The sequence below is a fragment of the Oncorhynchus mykiss genome, chromosome 2, assembly GCF_013265735.2.
Source record: "Oncorhynchus mykiss isolate Arlee chromosome 2, USDA_OmykA_1.1, whole genome shotgun sequence".
Lineage (NCBI taxonomy): Eukaryota > Metazoa > Chordata > Actinopteri > Salmoniformes > Salmonidae > Oncorhynchus > Oncorhynchus mykiss.
The window spans coordinates 43,247,186-43,264,993 of NC_048566.1; the positions used below are offsets into that span (position 1 = coordinate 43,247,186).

A 17,808-nucleotide genomic window follows, 5' to 3' on the forward strand; every position below is an offset into this window, starting at 1 on the left:
TGGGTCTAGAGTGTCTCCCCCTTTGAAGAGGGGGATGACCACGGTAGCTTTCCAATCTCTGGGGATCTCAGACGATACGAAAGAGAGGTTGAATAGGCTAGTGATAGGGGTTGCAACAATTTTGACGGATAATTTTAGAAAGAGAGGTTCCAGATTGTCTAACCCAGCTGATTTGTAGGGATGCAGATTTCGCAGTTCTTTCAGAACATCAGCTGTCTGGATTTGTGTGAAGAAGTGGGGGTTTGGGCAAGTTGCTGCAGGGGGTGCTGAGATGTTGGCCCGGGGTAGGGGTAGTCAGGTGGAAGCATGGCCAGCCATAGAGAAATGCTTATTGAAATTATCGATTGTCGTAGATTTATCGGTGGTGACAGTGTTACCTAGCCTCAGTGCAGTGGGCAGCTGGGAGGAGGTGATCTTATTCTCCATGTACTTTAAAGTGTCCCAAAACTTTTTGGAGTTAGAGCTACAGGATGCAAATTTCTGTTTGAAAAAGCTGGTCTTTGCTTTCCTGACTGACTGCGTGTATTGGTTCCTGGCTTCCCTGAAAAGTTGCATATCGCGGGGACTATTCGATGCTAGAGCAGTCCGCCACAGGATGTTTTTGTGCTGTTCGAGGGCAGTCAGGTCTGGAGTGAACCAGGGGCTATATCTGTTCTTAGTTCTTCATTTTTTGAAAGGGGCATGCTTATGGTGAGGAAATTGGTGAGGAAATTACTTTTAAAGAACGACCAGGCATCCTTGACTGACAGGACGAGGTCAATATCCTTCCAGGATACCGGGGCCAGGTCGATTAGAAAGGCCTGCTCGCATTTGACAGTGATCAAACGGACCCATAGCGGATGCAGACAATGAGGCAGTGATTGCTGAGATCCTGATTGAAAACAGCAGAGGTGTATTTGGAGGGCAAGTTGGTCAGGATAATATCTATGAGGGTGCCCATGTTTATGGATTTAGGGTTGTACCTGGTGGGTTCCTTGATAATTTGTGTGAGATTGAGGGCGTCTAGCTTAGATTGTAGGACTGCCGGGGTGTTAAGCATATCCCAGTTTAGGTCACCTAACAGAACGAACTCTGAAGATAGATGGGGGGCAATCAATTCACATATGGTGTCCAGGGCACAGCTGGGAGCAGTAGGGGGTCTATAACAGGCAGCAACAATAAGAAACTGGAGAGATTCATTTTTAAAATCAGAAGCTCGAACTGTTTGGGCATAGACCTGGAATGTATGACAGAACTTTGCAGGCCATCTCTGGAGTAGATTGCAACTCCTCCCCCTTTGGCAGTTCTATCTTGACGGAAAATGTTGTAGTTGGGTATGGAAATCTCAGAATTTTTGGTTGCCTTCCTAAACCAGGATTTAGACATGGCAAGGACATCAGGGTTGACGGAGTGTGCTAAAGCAGTGAGTTAAACAGACGTAGGGAGGAGGCTTCTGATGTTAAAACGCATGAAACCAAGGCTTTTTCGGTTACAGAAGTCAACAAATAAGAATGCCTGGGGACATGCTGGGCCTGGATTAACCTCCACATCACCCGAGGAACAGAGGAGGAGTAGGATGAGGGTACGGCTAAAGGCTATCAAAACTGGTCGTCTAGTGCTTTGGGGACAGAGAATAAAAGGAGCAGATGTCTGGTTGTAGTAGAAAAGATTCAGGGCATAATGTACAGATGGGGGTGAGGGTACAGTGGAGGTAAACCCAGGCACTGAGTGATGATAAGAGAGGTTGCATTTCTGGGCACGCTAGTTATGCTGGGTGTGGTCACCGCATGTGTGGGAGTTGGACAAAGGAAGTATCTGAGGCATGTTGAGTGGGATCTAGGGGCTCTATAGTAAACTAAAACAATTATAACTATCCTAAACAACAGTATACAAGGCATATTGACATTTGAGAGACATAAAGCGAGGAATAAAGCAATCACAGGTGTTGATTGGGAGAGCTAGCTAAGACAACAACAGCTAATCAGCTAAGACAACAACAACAGGTAAAATGGCGATGAATGGGTAGAGAAGGTCGGTTAACTATACACAGGGCCTGAGTTTGAGGCTGGGGCCAACAGATAAACAAAAAAAGAAACAAAATGGAGTACCGTGATTAATGAACAGTCCAACAGGCATCAGCTATGTAGCCAAGTGATCATAGGGTCCAGTGAACAGCAGTAGATGGAACAGGGAAGCCGCGGGGTAGTCGTTACTATGCTAGCACGCGGGAGACACAGCATTTAAAGTTAGCAGGCCGGGGTTAGTAGAAGCGTCTGCTCCGACAACCGGGAATGGCACAGCGGATGGAGTTCCGTCGGCAGAACAGTCGGGGTGGTACGGCGGGGCGCAGTGTCGACAAAGGGTACAGGCCAGATGGCGAAAGGGGTATTGTAGTTGTAGTAATTTAGTTTGCTAGCCGGGAGATGTGCCTGGCTTGCGGCTAACTGGTGCTAGCTTCGGGGCAGGGGCGTTAGCCACTATAGCCACTCAGTAGCAGCTAACTAGCAGCGATGATCCGATGCAAAGGTCCAGAGCTTATGGCAAGGATCCGGGGGAGTAGTGGATTCTAGCCGTGTTGGGGTAGAGTCCGGGAGGCATCAGCTGTGTAGCCGTGTGATCACTGAGTAGCCCGGGAGGTAGGCCTGGCTCAGAGCTAGGGGGTGGGTCACTCGGTGGCAGCTAGCTAGCTGTGATGATCAGGAATAATGGTCCAGGGCTTACGGCAGGAATCGGGCATTGTAGTGGAGAAAACAGGCTTGAAAAAACGTCTGTGCGGAAGGTTTCTTACGTGCTGTCCCTGATTTTTCTGTGGTGTATTTTTGTGTTGTTTTAGTGATTCACCATAGTGAAGGCGTAGACTCAGTTTTTCTGGGTCTCTATGTTTTTGGTTGAATAGGTTTCTTAATTTCTTTCTTAGGTTTTTGCATTTTTATCAAACCATTTGTCATTGTTTTTAATTTTCTTAGGTTACCTTGACCTTTTTTTGATGTGATTGGAAAGCTGAAATGTTAAATATACTGTTTAAACGTTATACAGCCAGGTTAAAACCTTTACTATTACAGTGAAATGTTTTGTCCAGGAAGTTTTCTAAAAGGGATTGATTTTGTTCTTGCCTAATAGTTTTTTGGTGGGTTTCTACACTACTTTCATTCCATCTATAGCATTAATATTGTGCAGTTCCTTTTGCTTTGATGCCTCATTATAGAGGATTGCTCTGTTCAATTAGACTGTGATTTTGCTGCGATGGGGGTTTCAGTGGGCTGACTGTGAATGCTCTGAGAGACTCTGGGTTGAGGTTAGTGATGAAGTAATCTTCAGTACTACTTCCATGAGCTGTAGATGTACCTACCATAGGAGACTACTTGAAGCCTACTATTGACTATGTACAGACCCAGAATGTGACAGAGCTGCTGGAGTTGTGACCCGTTTTAATTTTATTTAGTTGTGACCCGTTTTTTTTAATAGTTGTGTCTATGGGGGACATATTTGGGAGGGAATACTGAGAGTGCTGAGAGTGTCTGGTTCTTGTCCAGTTCTGGCATTTAGGTCACCACAGACTAGTACATCTCCCTGGGCCTGGAAATTGTTGATTGCCCCCTCTAGGATGACGTTGTCAGTGTTAAAGTATGGGGATTCTATTGGGGGGATATAGGTAGCACACATGAGGACATTTTTCTCTGTTGAGATAATTTCCTTATTAATTTCGAGCCGGAAGTAAAATGTTCCTGTTTGGACTAATTTAATAGTGGGTTAGGTTTGCTCTATACCAAATTAGCATACCACCTGAGTCTCTTCCCTGTTTCACACCTGGTAGTTTGGTGGATGGGACTACCAGCTATTTGTAACCTAGAGGGAAACCAGTGGGTCCGTCTCCTTTATACCATGTGTCCTAATTGTCCTAATGTGTCTCTGTATCCTCCTTGTCCTGATTGCAGGTTCATGGGACATAATCACAGTGCACCAGTCCCCTCCAGTTCCACTGTGGGAATTCTCTGTAGAGCCTCACAAGACATTGGTAATGTTATGACGCTTTACCAGTTCAAACCTGTGCAGGCACCCAGAGGCCTCATTCATGAAAGTAACCAGAAGTATCCTTACACACCTAGTTGGTTCAGTGGCTTATTGAATGAAGCTCTCATCACCTTCACTATCACAGAGGTCCAGGTTGAGGATGAAGCTGAGTAATACTGCCAACAAAGTGAACAGCTTCCATTCACACAGTGAAATATGGCCGTACAAAAAAACTCTGTTAGCTTCTTTCACATCAGTGAGTTTGTGAGAGTGCCCGGCCAAGCATCCGAGAACTGTCAGGGTTCAATGACCTCTTTCCATCATAGCTGTAGCTGTACTGTTAGCATAATCACAATCATAAATAACTGGCAGTAGGGTGGTATTAGCCAGTCAAGGCAACACAAACATGGGAATGGAACTGAACTGGCAGCTGGAAGGCTGCTGGTCTCTAATCCCATGTACCATCTCCTGCCCTTGTGCACTTGGACAAGGCACTCAACCCCCCACAATTGCTCTTCGCCGAGGGGCACTGCACTACAGCTCATCCTGTGCCTCTCAACATGTGTGTGTGTACACTCTTAGGAAAAAAAGGTGCTATCTAGAACCTAAAAAGGTTCTTCGGCTGTCCCCATAGGAGAACCCTTTAAAGAACACGTTTTAGTTCCTGGTAGAACCCTTTTGGGTTACATGTAAAACCCTTTACACAGAGGGTTCTACATGGAACCCAAAAGGGTTCTACCTAGAACCAAAAAGTGTTCTCCTATGGGGACAGCCGAAGAACCCTTTTGGAACCCTTTTTCTACAAGTGTATATCTGTGGGTATGGGAAAGGCAGGAGACAAATTTCCACTGTAACCAATGGACAATAAAGTATATATTCTATAGGTCTTCAATAACAGAATAAACTACTTCAGACTCGCCCAACAGTGTTATTTGAGCAGTGATCACCATGATGTCAACATTTCAGCTCCTATTTCTTTTAAACCTATGGACAAAAAGTACATATACAAGTTACAAAACGTAAAGCGGCAATCAGAAGTAGAAACAAGAGTAAAGCGGTTGCCCCACCCCTGGCTCTGTAATAAGCTGAGGATGGGGCTGGAAAGATGTAACCATTCTGAAATTCATAGACAGCACTATTTTTAACCATGTTCTGAGGCTATATAGTGTTTGTTTCCATTTTCTTTGTTTACAAACATTGGAGTAAAACAAGCTTAAATATATATATACAGTGCCTTGCGAAAGTATTCTGCCCCCTTGAACTTTGCGACCTTTTGCCACATTTCAGGCTTCAAACATAAAGATATAAAACTGTATTTTTTTGTGAAGAATCAACAACAAGTGGGACACAATCATGAAGTGGAACGACATTTATTGGATATTTCAAACTTTTTTAACAAATCAAAAACTGAAAAATTGGGCGTGCAAAATTATTCAGCCCCTTTACTTTCAGTGCAGCAAACTTTCTCCAGAAGTTCAGTGAGGATCTCTGAATGATCCAATGTTGACCTAAATGACTAATGATGATAAATACAATCCACCTGTGTGTAATCAAGTCTCCGTATAAATGCACCTGCACTGTGATAGTCTCAGAGGTCCGTTAAAAGCGCAGAGAGCATCATGAAGAACAAGGAACACACCAGGCAGGTCCGAGATACTGTTGTGAAGAAGTTTAAAGCCGGATTTGGATACAAAAAGATAATATTGAAATGGAAGGAGTATCAGACCACTGCAAATCTACCAAGACCTGGCCGTCCCTCTAAACTTTCAGCTCATACAAGGAGAAGACTGATCAGAGATGCAGCCAAGAGGCCCATGATCACTCTGGATGAACTGCAGAGATCTACAGCTGAGGTGGGAGACTCTGTCCATAGGACAACAATCAGTCGTATATTGCACAAATCTGGCCTTTATGGAAGAGTGGCAAGAAGAAAGCAATTTCTTAAAGATATCCATAAAAAGTGTTGGTTAAAGTTTGCCACAAGCCACCTGGGAGACACACCAAACATGTGGAAGAAGGTGCTCTGGTCAGATGAAACCAAAATTGAACTTTTTGGCAACAATGCAAAACGTTATGTTTGGCGTAAAAGCAACACAGCTGAACACACCATCCCCACTGTCAAACATGGTGGTGGCAGCATCATGGTTTGGGCCTGCTTTTCTTCAGCAGGGACAGGGAAGATGGTTAAAATTGATGGGAAGATGGATGGAGCCAAATACAGGACCATTCTGGAAGAAAACCTGATGGAGTCTGCAAAAGACTTAAGACTGGGACAGAGATTTGTCTTCCAACAAGACAATGATCCAAAACATAAAGCAAAATCTACAATGGAATGGTTCAAAAATAAACATATCCAGGTGTTAGAATGGCCAAGTCAAAGTCCAGACCTGAATCCAATCGAGAATCTGTGGAAAGAACTGAAAACTGCTGTTCACAAATGCTCTCCATCCAACCTCACTGAGCTCGAGCTGTTTTGCACGGAGGAATGGGAAAACATTTCAGTCTCTCGATGTGCAAAACTGATAGAGACATACCCCAAGCGACTTACAGCAGTAATCGCAGCAAAAGGTGGCGCTACAAAGTATTAACTTAAGGGGGCTGAATAATTTTGCACGGCCAATTTTTCATTTTTTGATTTTTAAAAAAAGTTTGAAATATCAAATAAATGTTGTTCCACTTCATGATTGTGTCCCACTTGTTGTTGATTCTTCACAAAAAAATACAGTTTTATATCTTTATGTTTGAAGCCTGAAATGTGGCAAAAGTTCGCAAAGTTCAAGGGGGCAGAATACTTTCGCAAGGCACTGTGTATATATATAGATATATATATATTTATTCATTTATTTATACTCTTTTTTTTCGCCCAAATTTCATAGTATCCAATTGGTAGTTAGTCTTGTCCCATCGCTGCAACTCCCGTATGGACTCGGGAGAGGTGAAGGGACAGAGCCGTGCGTCCTCCGAAACACAACCCAGCCAAGCCGCAATGCTTCTTGACACAATGCCCGCTTAACCCGGAAGCCAGTCGCACCAATGTGTCGCAGGAAACACCGTACACCTGGCGACTGTGTCAGCGTGGATTGCAACCGGCCCGCCACAGGAGTCGCTAGTGCGCGATGGGACAAGAACTTCCCTGTCGGCCAAACCCTCCCCTAACCCGGACGACGCTGGGCCAACTGTGCGCTGCCCCATGGGTCTCCCGGTCGCGGCCGTCTATAAATTATATTCTTCAAGAATCAATGGGTACGTTTGTTTATTTAGAAGTCCAAAAATGGATGTAGCAACTGCTGATTGTCCCTTTAAACCTACTAATATAGTTGATATGTTTCTCTTCCAATAAAGCAGTGATTTATTTGATGAGTTCATGTTCTTTTCTAAACAGCATTATGTGTTTTGTCTTTGTTACACTTCAAAGATTTTCAGCACTGTTTTTCTTGTTGTGTGTCTAGGTTCATGGGGCATCATCACAGTGGACCAGTCCCCTCCGGTCCTCTCTGCCCAGCCTGGAGACAGTACAGATTCTCTGCAGAGCCTCACAAGACATTGGCAATGATATGGAGGTGCACCAGTTTAAACCTGGACAGGCACCCAAAATGATTTTTATGATGGTAACCAGAGGTATTTGTGCACACCCTGTCGTTTCAGTGTCTCCTATACTGGAGCTCTCACCACCTTCACTATCAGTGGAGTACAAGCAGAGGACGAAGCTCAGTATTACTGTCAACACAGTGAAACATTTCCATCCACACAGTGAAATACGGCAGTACAAAAACCTCAGATCACCGTTCTCATATGAGAATGTTGCCAAGCTCTAGTGCACAGTTTAGCTTCAGTGAAAAACTGTTCCATGCTTGTAACCTCGGTCAACACTAGACTCTACATTCGGTCAAAATAGCCTCTCTCGTATGTGCTAGAGCTCATATGGACATTTGGGATCTACATTTCCTTATTGAAAACATGTTGTTTCTGGATATTTTGTTTCCATCAATAATGACATATCTACTGTACATGGACAACCTCTCAAATCAAATCCAAATCAAATCAAATCAAATCTTATTTGTCACATACACATGGTTAGCAGATGTTAATGCGTGTGTAGCGAAATGCTTGTGCTTCTAGTTCCGACAATGCAGTAATAACAAGTAATCTAACTAACAATTCCAAAACTACTGTCTTGTACACAGTGTAAGGGGATAAAGAATATGTACATAAGGATATATGAATGAGTGATGGTACAGAGCAGCATAGGCAAGATACAGTAGATGGTATCGAGTACAGTATGTACAAATGAGATGAGTATGTAAACAAAGTGGCATACTTTAAAGTGGCTAGTGATACATGTATTACATAAGGATACAGTCGATGATATAGAGTACAGTATATACGTATGCATATGAGATGAATAATGTAGGGTAAGTAACATTATATAAGGTAGCATTGTTTAAAGTGGCTAGTGATATATTTACATAATTTCCCATCAATTCCCATTATTAAAGTGGCTGGAGTTGAGTCAGTGTCAGTGTGTTGGCAGCAGCCACTCAGTGTTAGTGGTGGCTGTTTAACAGTCTGATGGCCTTGAGATAGAAGCTGTTTTTCAGTCTCTCGGTCCCAGCTTTGATGCACCTGTACTGACCTCGCCTTCTGGATGATAGCGGGGTGAACAGGCAGTGGCTCGGGTGGTTGATGTCCTTGATGATCTTTATGGCCTTCCTGTGACATCGGGTGGTGTAGGTGTCCTGGAGGGCAGGTAGTTTTCCCCCGGTGATGCGTTGTGCAGACATCACTACCCTCTGGAGAGCCTTACGGTTGAGGGCGGTGCAGTTGCCATACCAGGCGGTGATACAGCCCGCCAGGATGCTCTCGATTGTGCATCTGTAGAAGTTTGTGAGTGCTTTTGGTGACAAGCCGAATTTCTTCAGCCTCCTGAGGTTGAAGAGGCGCTGCTGCGCCTTCTTCACGATGCTGTCTGTGTGAGTGGACCAATTCAGTTTGTCTGTGATGTGTATGCCGAGGAACTTAAAACTTGCTACCCTCTCCACTACTGTTCCATCGATGTGGATAGGGGGGTGTTCCCTCTGCTGTTTCCTGAAGTCCACAATCATCTCCTTAGTTTTGTTGACGTTGAGTGTGAGGTTATTTTCCTGACACCACACTCCGAGGGCCCTCACCTCCTCCCTGTAGGCCGTCTCGTCGTTGTTGGTAATCAAGCCTACCACTGTTGTGTCGTCCGCAAACTTGATGATTGAGTTGGAGGCGTGCGTGGCCACGCAGTCTTGGGTGAACAGGGAGTACAGGAGAGGGCTCAGAACGCACCCTTGTGGGGCCCCAGTGTTGAGGATCAGCGGGGAGGAGATGTTGTTGCCTACCCTCACCACCTGGGGGCGGCCCGTCAGGAAGTCCAGTACCCAGTTGCACAGGGCGGGGTCGAGACCCAGGGTCTCGAGCTTGATGACGAGCTTGGAGGGTACTATGGTGTTGAATGCCGAGCTGTAGTCGATGAACAGCATTCTCACATAGGTATTCCTCTTGTCCAGATGGGTTAGGGCAGTGTGCAGTGTGGTTGAGATTGCATCGTCTGTGGACCTATTTGGGCGGTAAGCAAATTGGAGTGGGTCTAGGGTGTCAGGTAGGGTGGAGGTGATATGGTCCTTGACTAGTCTCTCAAAGCACTTCATGATGACGGATGTGAGTGCTACGGGGCGGTAGTCGTTTAGCTCAGTTACCTTAGCTTTCTTGGGAACAGGAACAATGGTGGCCCTCTTGAAGCATGTGGGAACAGCAGACTGGTATAGGGATTGATTGAATATGTCCGTAAACACACCGGCCAGCTGGTCTGCGCATGCTCTGAGGGCGCGGCTGGGGATGCCGTCTGGGCCTGCAGCCTTGCGAGGGTTAACACGTTTAAATGTCTTACTCACCTCGGCTGCAGTGAAGGAGAGACCGCATGTTTCGTAGCAGGCCGTGTCAGTGGCACTGTATTGTCCTCAAAGCGGGCAAAAAAGTCATTTAGTCTGCCTGGGAGCAAGACATCCTGGTCCGTGACTGGGCTGGATTTCTTCCTGTAGTCCGTGATTGACTGTAGACCCTGCCACATGCCTCTTGTGTCTGAGCCGTTGAATTGAGATTCTACTTTGTCTCTGTACTGGCGCTTAGCTTGTTTGATAGCCTTGCGGAGGGAATAGCTGCACTGTTTGTATTCGGTCATGTTACCAGACACCTTGCCCTGATTAAAAGCAGTGGTTCGCGCTTTCAGTTTCACACGAATGCTGCCATCAATCCACGGTTTCTGGTTAGGGAATGTTTTAATCGTTGCTATGGGAACGACATCTTCAATGCACGTTCTAATGAACTCGCACACCGAATCAGCGTATTCGTCAATGTTATCTGACGCAATACGAAACATCTCCCAGTCCACGTGATGGAAGCAGTCTTGGAGTGTGGAGTCAGCTTGGTCGGACCAGCGTTGGACAGACCTCAGCGTGGGAGCCTCTTGTTTTAGTTTCTGTCTGTAGGCAGGGATCAACAAAATGGAGTCGTGGTCAGCTTTTCCGAAAGGGGGGCGGGGCAGGGCCTTATATGCGTCACGGAAGTTAGAGTAACAATGATCCAAGGTCTTTCCACCCCTGGTTGCGCAATCGATATGCTGATAAAATTTAGGGAGTCTTGTTTTCAGATTAGCCTTGTTAAAAGGCTACAATGAATGCAGCCTCTGGATAAATCGTTTCCAGTTTGCAGAGAGTTAAATAAAGTTCGTTCAGAGCCATCGATGTGACTGCTTGGGGGGGGATATATACGGCTGTGATTATAATCGAAGAGAATTCTCTTGGTAGATAATGCGGTCTACATTTGATTGTGAGGAATTCTAAATCAGGTGAACAGAAGGATTTGAGTTCCTGTATGTTTCTTTCATCACACCATGTCACGTTGGCCATGAGGCATACGCCCCCGCCCCTCTTCTTACCAGAAAGATGTTTGTTTCTGTCAGCGCGATGCGTGGAGAAACCCGTTGGCTGCACCGCTTCGGATAGAGTCTCTCCAGTGAGCCATGTTTCAGTGAAGCAAAGGACGTTACAGTCTCTGATGTCCCTCTGGAATGCTACCCTTGCTCGGATTTCATCAACCTTGTTGTCAAGAGACTGGCCATTGGCAAGAAGAATGCTAGGGAGTGGTGCACGATGTGCCCGTCTCCGGAGTCTGACCAGAAGACCGCCTCGTTTCCCTCTCTTTCGGAGTCGTTTTTTTGGGTCGCTGCATAGGGTCCACTCCGTTGTCCTGTTTGTAAGGCAGAACACAGGATCCGCGTCGCGAAAAACATATTCTTGGTCGTACTGATGGTGAGTTGACGCTGATCTTATATTCAGTAGTTCTTCTCGACTGTATGTAATGAAACCTAAGATGACCTGGGGTACTAATGTAAGAAATAACACGTAAAAAAACAAAAAACTGCATAGTTTCCTAGGAACGCGAAGCGAGGCGGCCATCTCTGTCGGCGCCGGAAGACTCCTTATGCAGGAGCTATAAAGTCCCGAGTTACCTGGGACACGATACAGCTGATCCTGGAATAAAGGCGGTCATGATTTTTTTAAATTTACATTGATGGATATTGAATTGAGAAATGGGACCAGGCTAGGAATCACTGTGATGACATGTTCAGTATGGGATGATTCCTGGTGCTAAATCTTTCATCTCTATTGAGCTTTTTGTGTACACAAAGATACATCCGCTGGGTTGATCAGTAAGGTAAGGATTCATGTTTGAAATTGTAATGTTATTGAGTTTGGTAAAACTATTTGAAAGCAAATCTTAAACTCCCACTGTAAGATTGTTCATAGTTTATAACAAATCAATAGAAATATAATCTCTCTCTGAAAAGAGTTTAACAAAAATGACGATAAACAATTGAATGGTTACATTAAATGATGGATAATTTGTATGATAAGGTAGTGATTGATATTTGTTTTGACATTCTGTCAACTTGTGCCATTCACGGACCAGTGAGTTTAGTGGATGAGAGGTTTTTGAGCAATCTCATGTTTAAATCACTGTGGTACATGTTGTGGCAAACGACCAAACTGAACGTTAAGAGTAAGTTGCAAATAATTCTACAATGTTTCTAATAAATAGACTATATTGTTTATAGACATTTCTGTTATTATTGTACGTGGAACCTTCATGGTGTAATTGTGAACATATATTTTACTGTAACAAACAACTATTTGAATTAAAAACAAGAGTGTATTATTCTTTCAGATACATTTTCATTTTGACATTGGCCTCTATGCTCCTGAATTGGAATGGATCCATCAAAACACTGCAGTTGTGTACGCTGTTTAATGATTTTCTTTATTTAATCAATTTCATAAATCTAATGTTTTGGTAACACATCATTTCATCCTATCATATTATAACATTTCATGAAGCCTTCATAAATGCTTATAAATGCTTTAAAAATTATGATAAATGTTCTAAATTATTATGGAATGGAAGGCTTAGAATGCTTATAAATGTTTACACGTTTATTCATGATAGTTATTATAATAAAGTGTTACCAATATTTTTGTTAATTATATTGTATTTTACAAATGTACAAAATATATGTTATTATGTAAATCAAGAATAGATATATTCATATTGTCTATCTGCATTTATACATATTTCAATCTGTTTATGCTGGAGGCTATGAAAATACTAAGGGGGGAGGGGGTGGGGGGGTTCTACTAAGGTAACATATGGAATTGTTTTTAGATGGTCATACCATGGATCATTTAGTTATTTGATATTGAATTTTAGGACCCCTGTAGGTATCAAATATTTTAAATGTCTGATCAAATATAGAATTTGGCCTTTACTACTATAGCTCATAGAAATGCATAGAATAATGGCAAAACAAAAAATAAATAATAAGGAATAAGGTTTTGAAGTGTCTGTCCTATATCTAGAAGATATAAGAAAGCTCAGGAAATATATATACAGGTATATATACTGTATTTGGACACATATTTAACTCTTTCTTTTATCCGGTCCCGCGTTACTTTCAGACGAGTTCTGTGACACTAGTGGGGGTCGACAGAGCAAAATGGAGAACACCAGTGTGTTCGTGGGAGTCTCCCCATTCCAACGAGTGGTTAAAGCGTTCAGATGCTACAAATGTTTCCATGAGAAGACTGATTTTCGGGAGGTCTCCTGGTCTGACAAACAGCGCTGTACTGTAGCTCTGCCACTTTCCACTGCAGATGAGGAAGGCCAACATAGGCGGATGCGGTGGATTGAGATGCAGCCCAAGCAAAAACATATCTCTAGATTAAACAGATTTTTGATGGGGATTTTTTATTATGTACATTAATCGACTCTTAAGGATTAAACACTTGCTAGTTTGATTTTCAGGTTGTATAATATCTAACCTTTTTTATTCCAAGAGAATTGTTTTAAATATTTGTTTAATTACCATAATGTAGTATATTACCAGATGCTGATGCTTTGCATTTCCATTTATTCATTAATATATTTTCCACAGGTCATGCCACAGCCGCCGCTCAGGTCAGTGTCCCAACTGGTAAGGACCTGACCAGAACTCGTGGTCAGGCCACGCTGCTGTGTCTGATCAACAACTTCTACCCTGATCAGGTCACTGTGAGTTGGACAATGGATGGGAAGGGTGTCTCCGGAGAACAACAGGACAGCCAGTCTATACTTATTCCTGATAGGACTTACAGTACAAGCAGCACTGTTACTTTACCCCACTCTACCTGGGAGTCTGGAGAGAAGTACGTCTCTGCCAGGTCCAGCATTGAGCCAGAGGGAACCCATCTGAAGAACCAGTGTGTGATGGAGGAGTTTATCTCTGTACTTTCGTGAAGTATAGACATACAGCTGGTGTTTTCCCTTCTGCTTCTCAATAGAATGGTTCTGTTACTGTAGCTATAAGTGCATTTGATTACTTAGACTACAACTAACAATGTTTCACTTCAGTAGGCTATTTGAGAAGTGTAATTACTTTTTCATCTGAAAATGACATTTATTAAGAGGCATTTCTCTATTTTCACTTACAGTCAATTAAAACGTTAACAAATTAATGAATCATTACAATCTATGATGAAATGAAATGGTATAAGTTTTGCTTGACAATAAGCATTTCATAAAAATAAAGAAAAATGCCTGAGCATGACTTTTTGATCGGTTGTTTGATTAGCTTATCGAGACAAGTGGGAGTGCTGGCATGAAACAGGTTATACTGCATTGCTCATGATTGCAACACATACCACAAAGCCACAAAATCATATCTCATTCTCCTGTTGGATGCTCTATCAAAAAAGATCGGCCATAGAAAAGATATAAGCCACCGGCATCTGCAATCCAATGTTGACAAAGTGCCACTTACCCATCCCCAACGCTCCTAAAACCATCCCTGCTGTAGTCCCTATCGTACCTGCCCATGTGGACCACCCCACTGCCACTGATGCGGTGGCCCCAACAGACACCCCTGCTGCCCCTACCACCCCTAACAGTGCCCCTGAGGTCCCTCCCGCTCCCAGCACTACAGGGGAAGAGACACTCACTACTATCAGAATGACCACTGCCAACCCAGCTGATCCTACTATAACCTTCCCCTTATCTTCCCCCCTGCCCAAAGGGCCTCCTATGGTGGCCCCTAAGCCTAGCTGACATAGCTTTGACACAAAGAATCCTGCGCCCAAGGCCTCTAGAGAAGATCTGTGGTTCATCTGGGTGCTAATGTTCGCTCTTGATATATCCTGACCAACCCTGCGCATTTTGATAGAATCCGACACCACTTCCTGACGTGCGTGCACAGTGAGCACTGCTATGGCAAACGTGGCAAACATTCCCATACACCCTGCGAACATCCAGAAGTAAAAATTTGATGATTTCATGAAAATGAAGGACATGAACAGGACCAAAGCTAAAAGGACCACAAACACAAACCGGTAGTCCCCGAATCCAAACACTCCAAATCCTGCTGTGACCATGGCGGTCATAGTCATGGGTATCCCTGAAAACGCCAGGAAATCCACGTATTTCACCACCACTTTGTTGATCTGCTCTTGAATGGTCTTTTGCTCATTTACCTCCTCCATCCATTCTCTCCTCTTTCTCTCCATCTCATTTCTCTCTCTGCGCTGTGCCTCCCACTTTGCTCTATGCTCCAGGCCCTCTGTCCTCTGTCCTTCCTTGTCCAATGTGACAATCCCCTGCTCAATCTCCACTGTCACTCTGTCTCTCCTCTTCACCTCCCTCAACTCCATCTCTCTCAGCTCTCTCTCCCTGGCCTCCAGAGCGCTCTGTCCCAGGCGGACACAGGACTCTTCTTGTCTCCATATGAACTTGAGAAGGAAGTGCAAAGCAGGTTTGAGCAGGGTGAATATGCTCAGTGCCCAGAGAAGTCCCACCATCCCTGAGCCCACCACGACTGCCTCAATGATGACTCCAAGTGTTGCTCCACTGGCTGTGGTCCCGAAAGCGCCAGCCAGTCCAACTGCGATCCACACAACCACAGATTCTGCCTGGGATGCTCCACCACCACTGCTCCTGGCACCCAGCAATACGGAAGCCATAGCCGCTGCGAATATGACCCCAGCCACCATTGAAGTCATGACTGTGGTTAGTGCCGTTGCTCCCAGGAGGGTACCCAGCCCCAAGGGCCCCACAGTCTGGACGCCGTCAGACACATGCTTAAGCAGGGCCCCTGAGGTCATCACTGACATAGCCTCATTCACTGGCTCCTCAGTGGCCCCCAGCACACAGCCTCCCACCACTCCCAGGACAAAGCCCAGAACTGCTTCCAACATGGGGCTCCTGGCCTCTGAAACAAAGCAGGAAAAGGGAGGGTCACTGACAAAAACACTGGATGTGGTATAACAGTTTTGTGATATAGTTTCTCTATATTGCCTGAAGATGTGTAATAAGTAAATATTGATGAAAAAGTAAGTAAAGAGATCCAATCATCCCTGATGTTTAATTGTTAAGTTGTTGGCAATTTGAGTACATGAATCATATTCTTCTATTGTACTTACAGTATTGACAGTATTTATACTGTAGGCCTATGTATTTGTATTGTACCATGCAACTGAATGAAACCACCATTTGTCACTTCAACCGTGAAGTGCCTGTAGCAAGTGACTGTCAACAGACTTGCTGATCAGGTTTAACCAGCAGAACTGCCATGCATGGTGCCATGATATTTACTGTAAACGTTGTTCACATTGCTCACATGGTTCCAACACTTACAATACTAGGATTTAGCTAATGTTCAAGCACTTTACTGAATATACTGCATATGTCCCAATGACTTCTCTCTGAAGCAGCAAAGTTGTTCTCCAATACTTGTTTGCTATAAGATGTCACAAAATAAGTGCATGGTCAACATTATTCACAGTGTGCTGTCTGCACATGTATGTCAAGACAAAACAAGAGTTTCCATCTCATTGATAAATAGAATAATTTACATATTGCGAGGTGCAGTACTTAATGGCAAACATGTCAACTCAAAACCACCTATCAAACTATTTGCCTCATGTGAAAAGGTTGTTGCACACTACCTTAAACAGCATAGGGAAATCCTTCACCACCACCCCCATTATATGAAATTAAAGGTTCAGTAAAATGCAGACAACTTACTCAGCGTTGATGGAACCATGATGATACAGGAAGCTCGGCGTACAGTAGATGAGTTCCCTCTTCTTCCAGCGATTACAGTGCAGCCTCTCCACCAGCCCTTTGCCTCAGGTGAGACTCTAGCTCTGTCTGTGTGTGATACAGGTGAAGTACTCCTCTGCTCCCTATCTGAGAGACTGGCTGGAACAGGATATACCCACTAACTGTTCCACAAATTCTCCCATCATTCTGTTCATATTAATCTCCAGGATCTCTACTACATCAAATTACTATCAACACTCACATGAGCATCGATGTTCTTCCTTTATCTGGCATCTGCCATGACTCCTCCCTGTCCCTGTCCTGTCATTCATCCACACCCTACTGGTGTGTGAAGGTAAAATAAGATAAAGATATAGTAGTAATGTATTCATCTTTATTCATCAATGGCTTTCTTTCGTAAGTGTAATAGAGTTCAAGTGCCCTTGCAGTTGTCTAAATGGGTTTGAATAAAAGAAGGCAGCTCAAATGACAAAATATTTGTCATTGTATGAGTACATTTTGACCAATTAGACTCAGAAATAGTTTTTCAGGGACCATGATCAGAGTGACATCCAGTGACATCCAATATGGATGGTTGTAAACAGTATATTTCCAGTCCACCCAGCTGACCCCAGTTCAGTTGTTAGTAGTTCTGCTGCTCCCAGCACCATAGCCCCGAATGCCACTAAAGCCAAGGCAGCTGACTATGTTCTCCTCATCCAAGCAAACTCTAGTATTGGCAAGGCTAGCGTTCGCACCAGAGCTGTAATTACTTTGCTCAATGTCACTGTTAGGTCTCCCAAAATGGTGGCAATCATTGACCCAAAAACTGCCAGCCCAAGTCCCATCTATGAATGTTGTTTCCCTACGACCATAACAACTGCTTCTAGAGACACCCCCGATGCCCCAGCCATGCCCATCAGCAAACCTATCGCTCCCAAGGGATGAGTCTCCTTCATGGCCGACCAGTGACATATCCACCTATATGTTGTTGAGCACCACAACCATCATAAGATATATACTCACCCAGCCAGCTGTCTGCCTCCATGGAGGTAACTGAAACTGCCCCCAGAACAGAGCCAACTGCCCCAACTAGCATCACTGCAGTATGAACCCGTGTGTCATGGCTGTTTAAAACTGAGGGTGACTGCCTTCCTTAGGAACTCA

General features: G+C 44.2%; 1 protein-coding gene across 1 annotated transcript; it reads right to left on the minus strand.

Annotated features, from left to right (window-relative positions):
- Positions 1–13,980: 13,980 nt before the first annotated feature.
- On the minus strand, positions 13,981–17,060 carry LOC110490160. Its single transcript, XM_021563376.2, has 2 exons — positions 16,624–17,060; positions 13,981–15,808 (listed from the first exon to the last, which is right to left on the minus strand). Exons 1-2 carry the CDS (start codon positions 16,640–16,642, stop codon positions 14,295–14,297), a joined length of 1,533 nt encoding a protein of 510 aa, XP_021419051.2. The 5' UTR covers positions 16,643–17,060; the 3' UTR covers positions 13,981–14,294.
- Between the last annotated feature and the right edge of the window lie 748 nt (positions 17,061–17,808).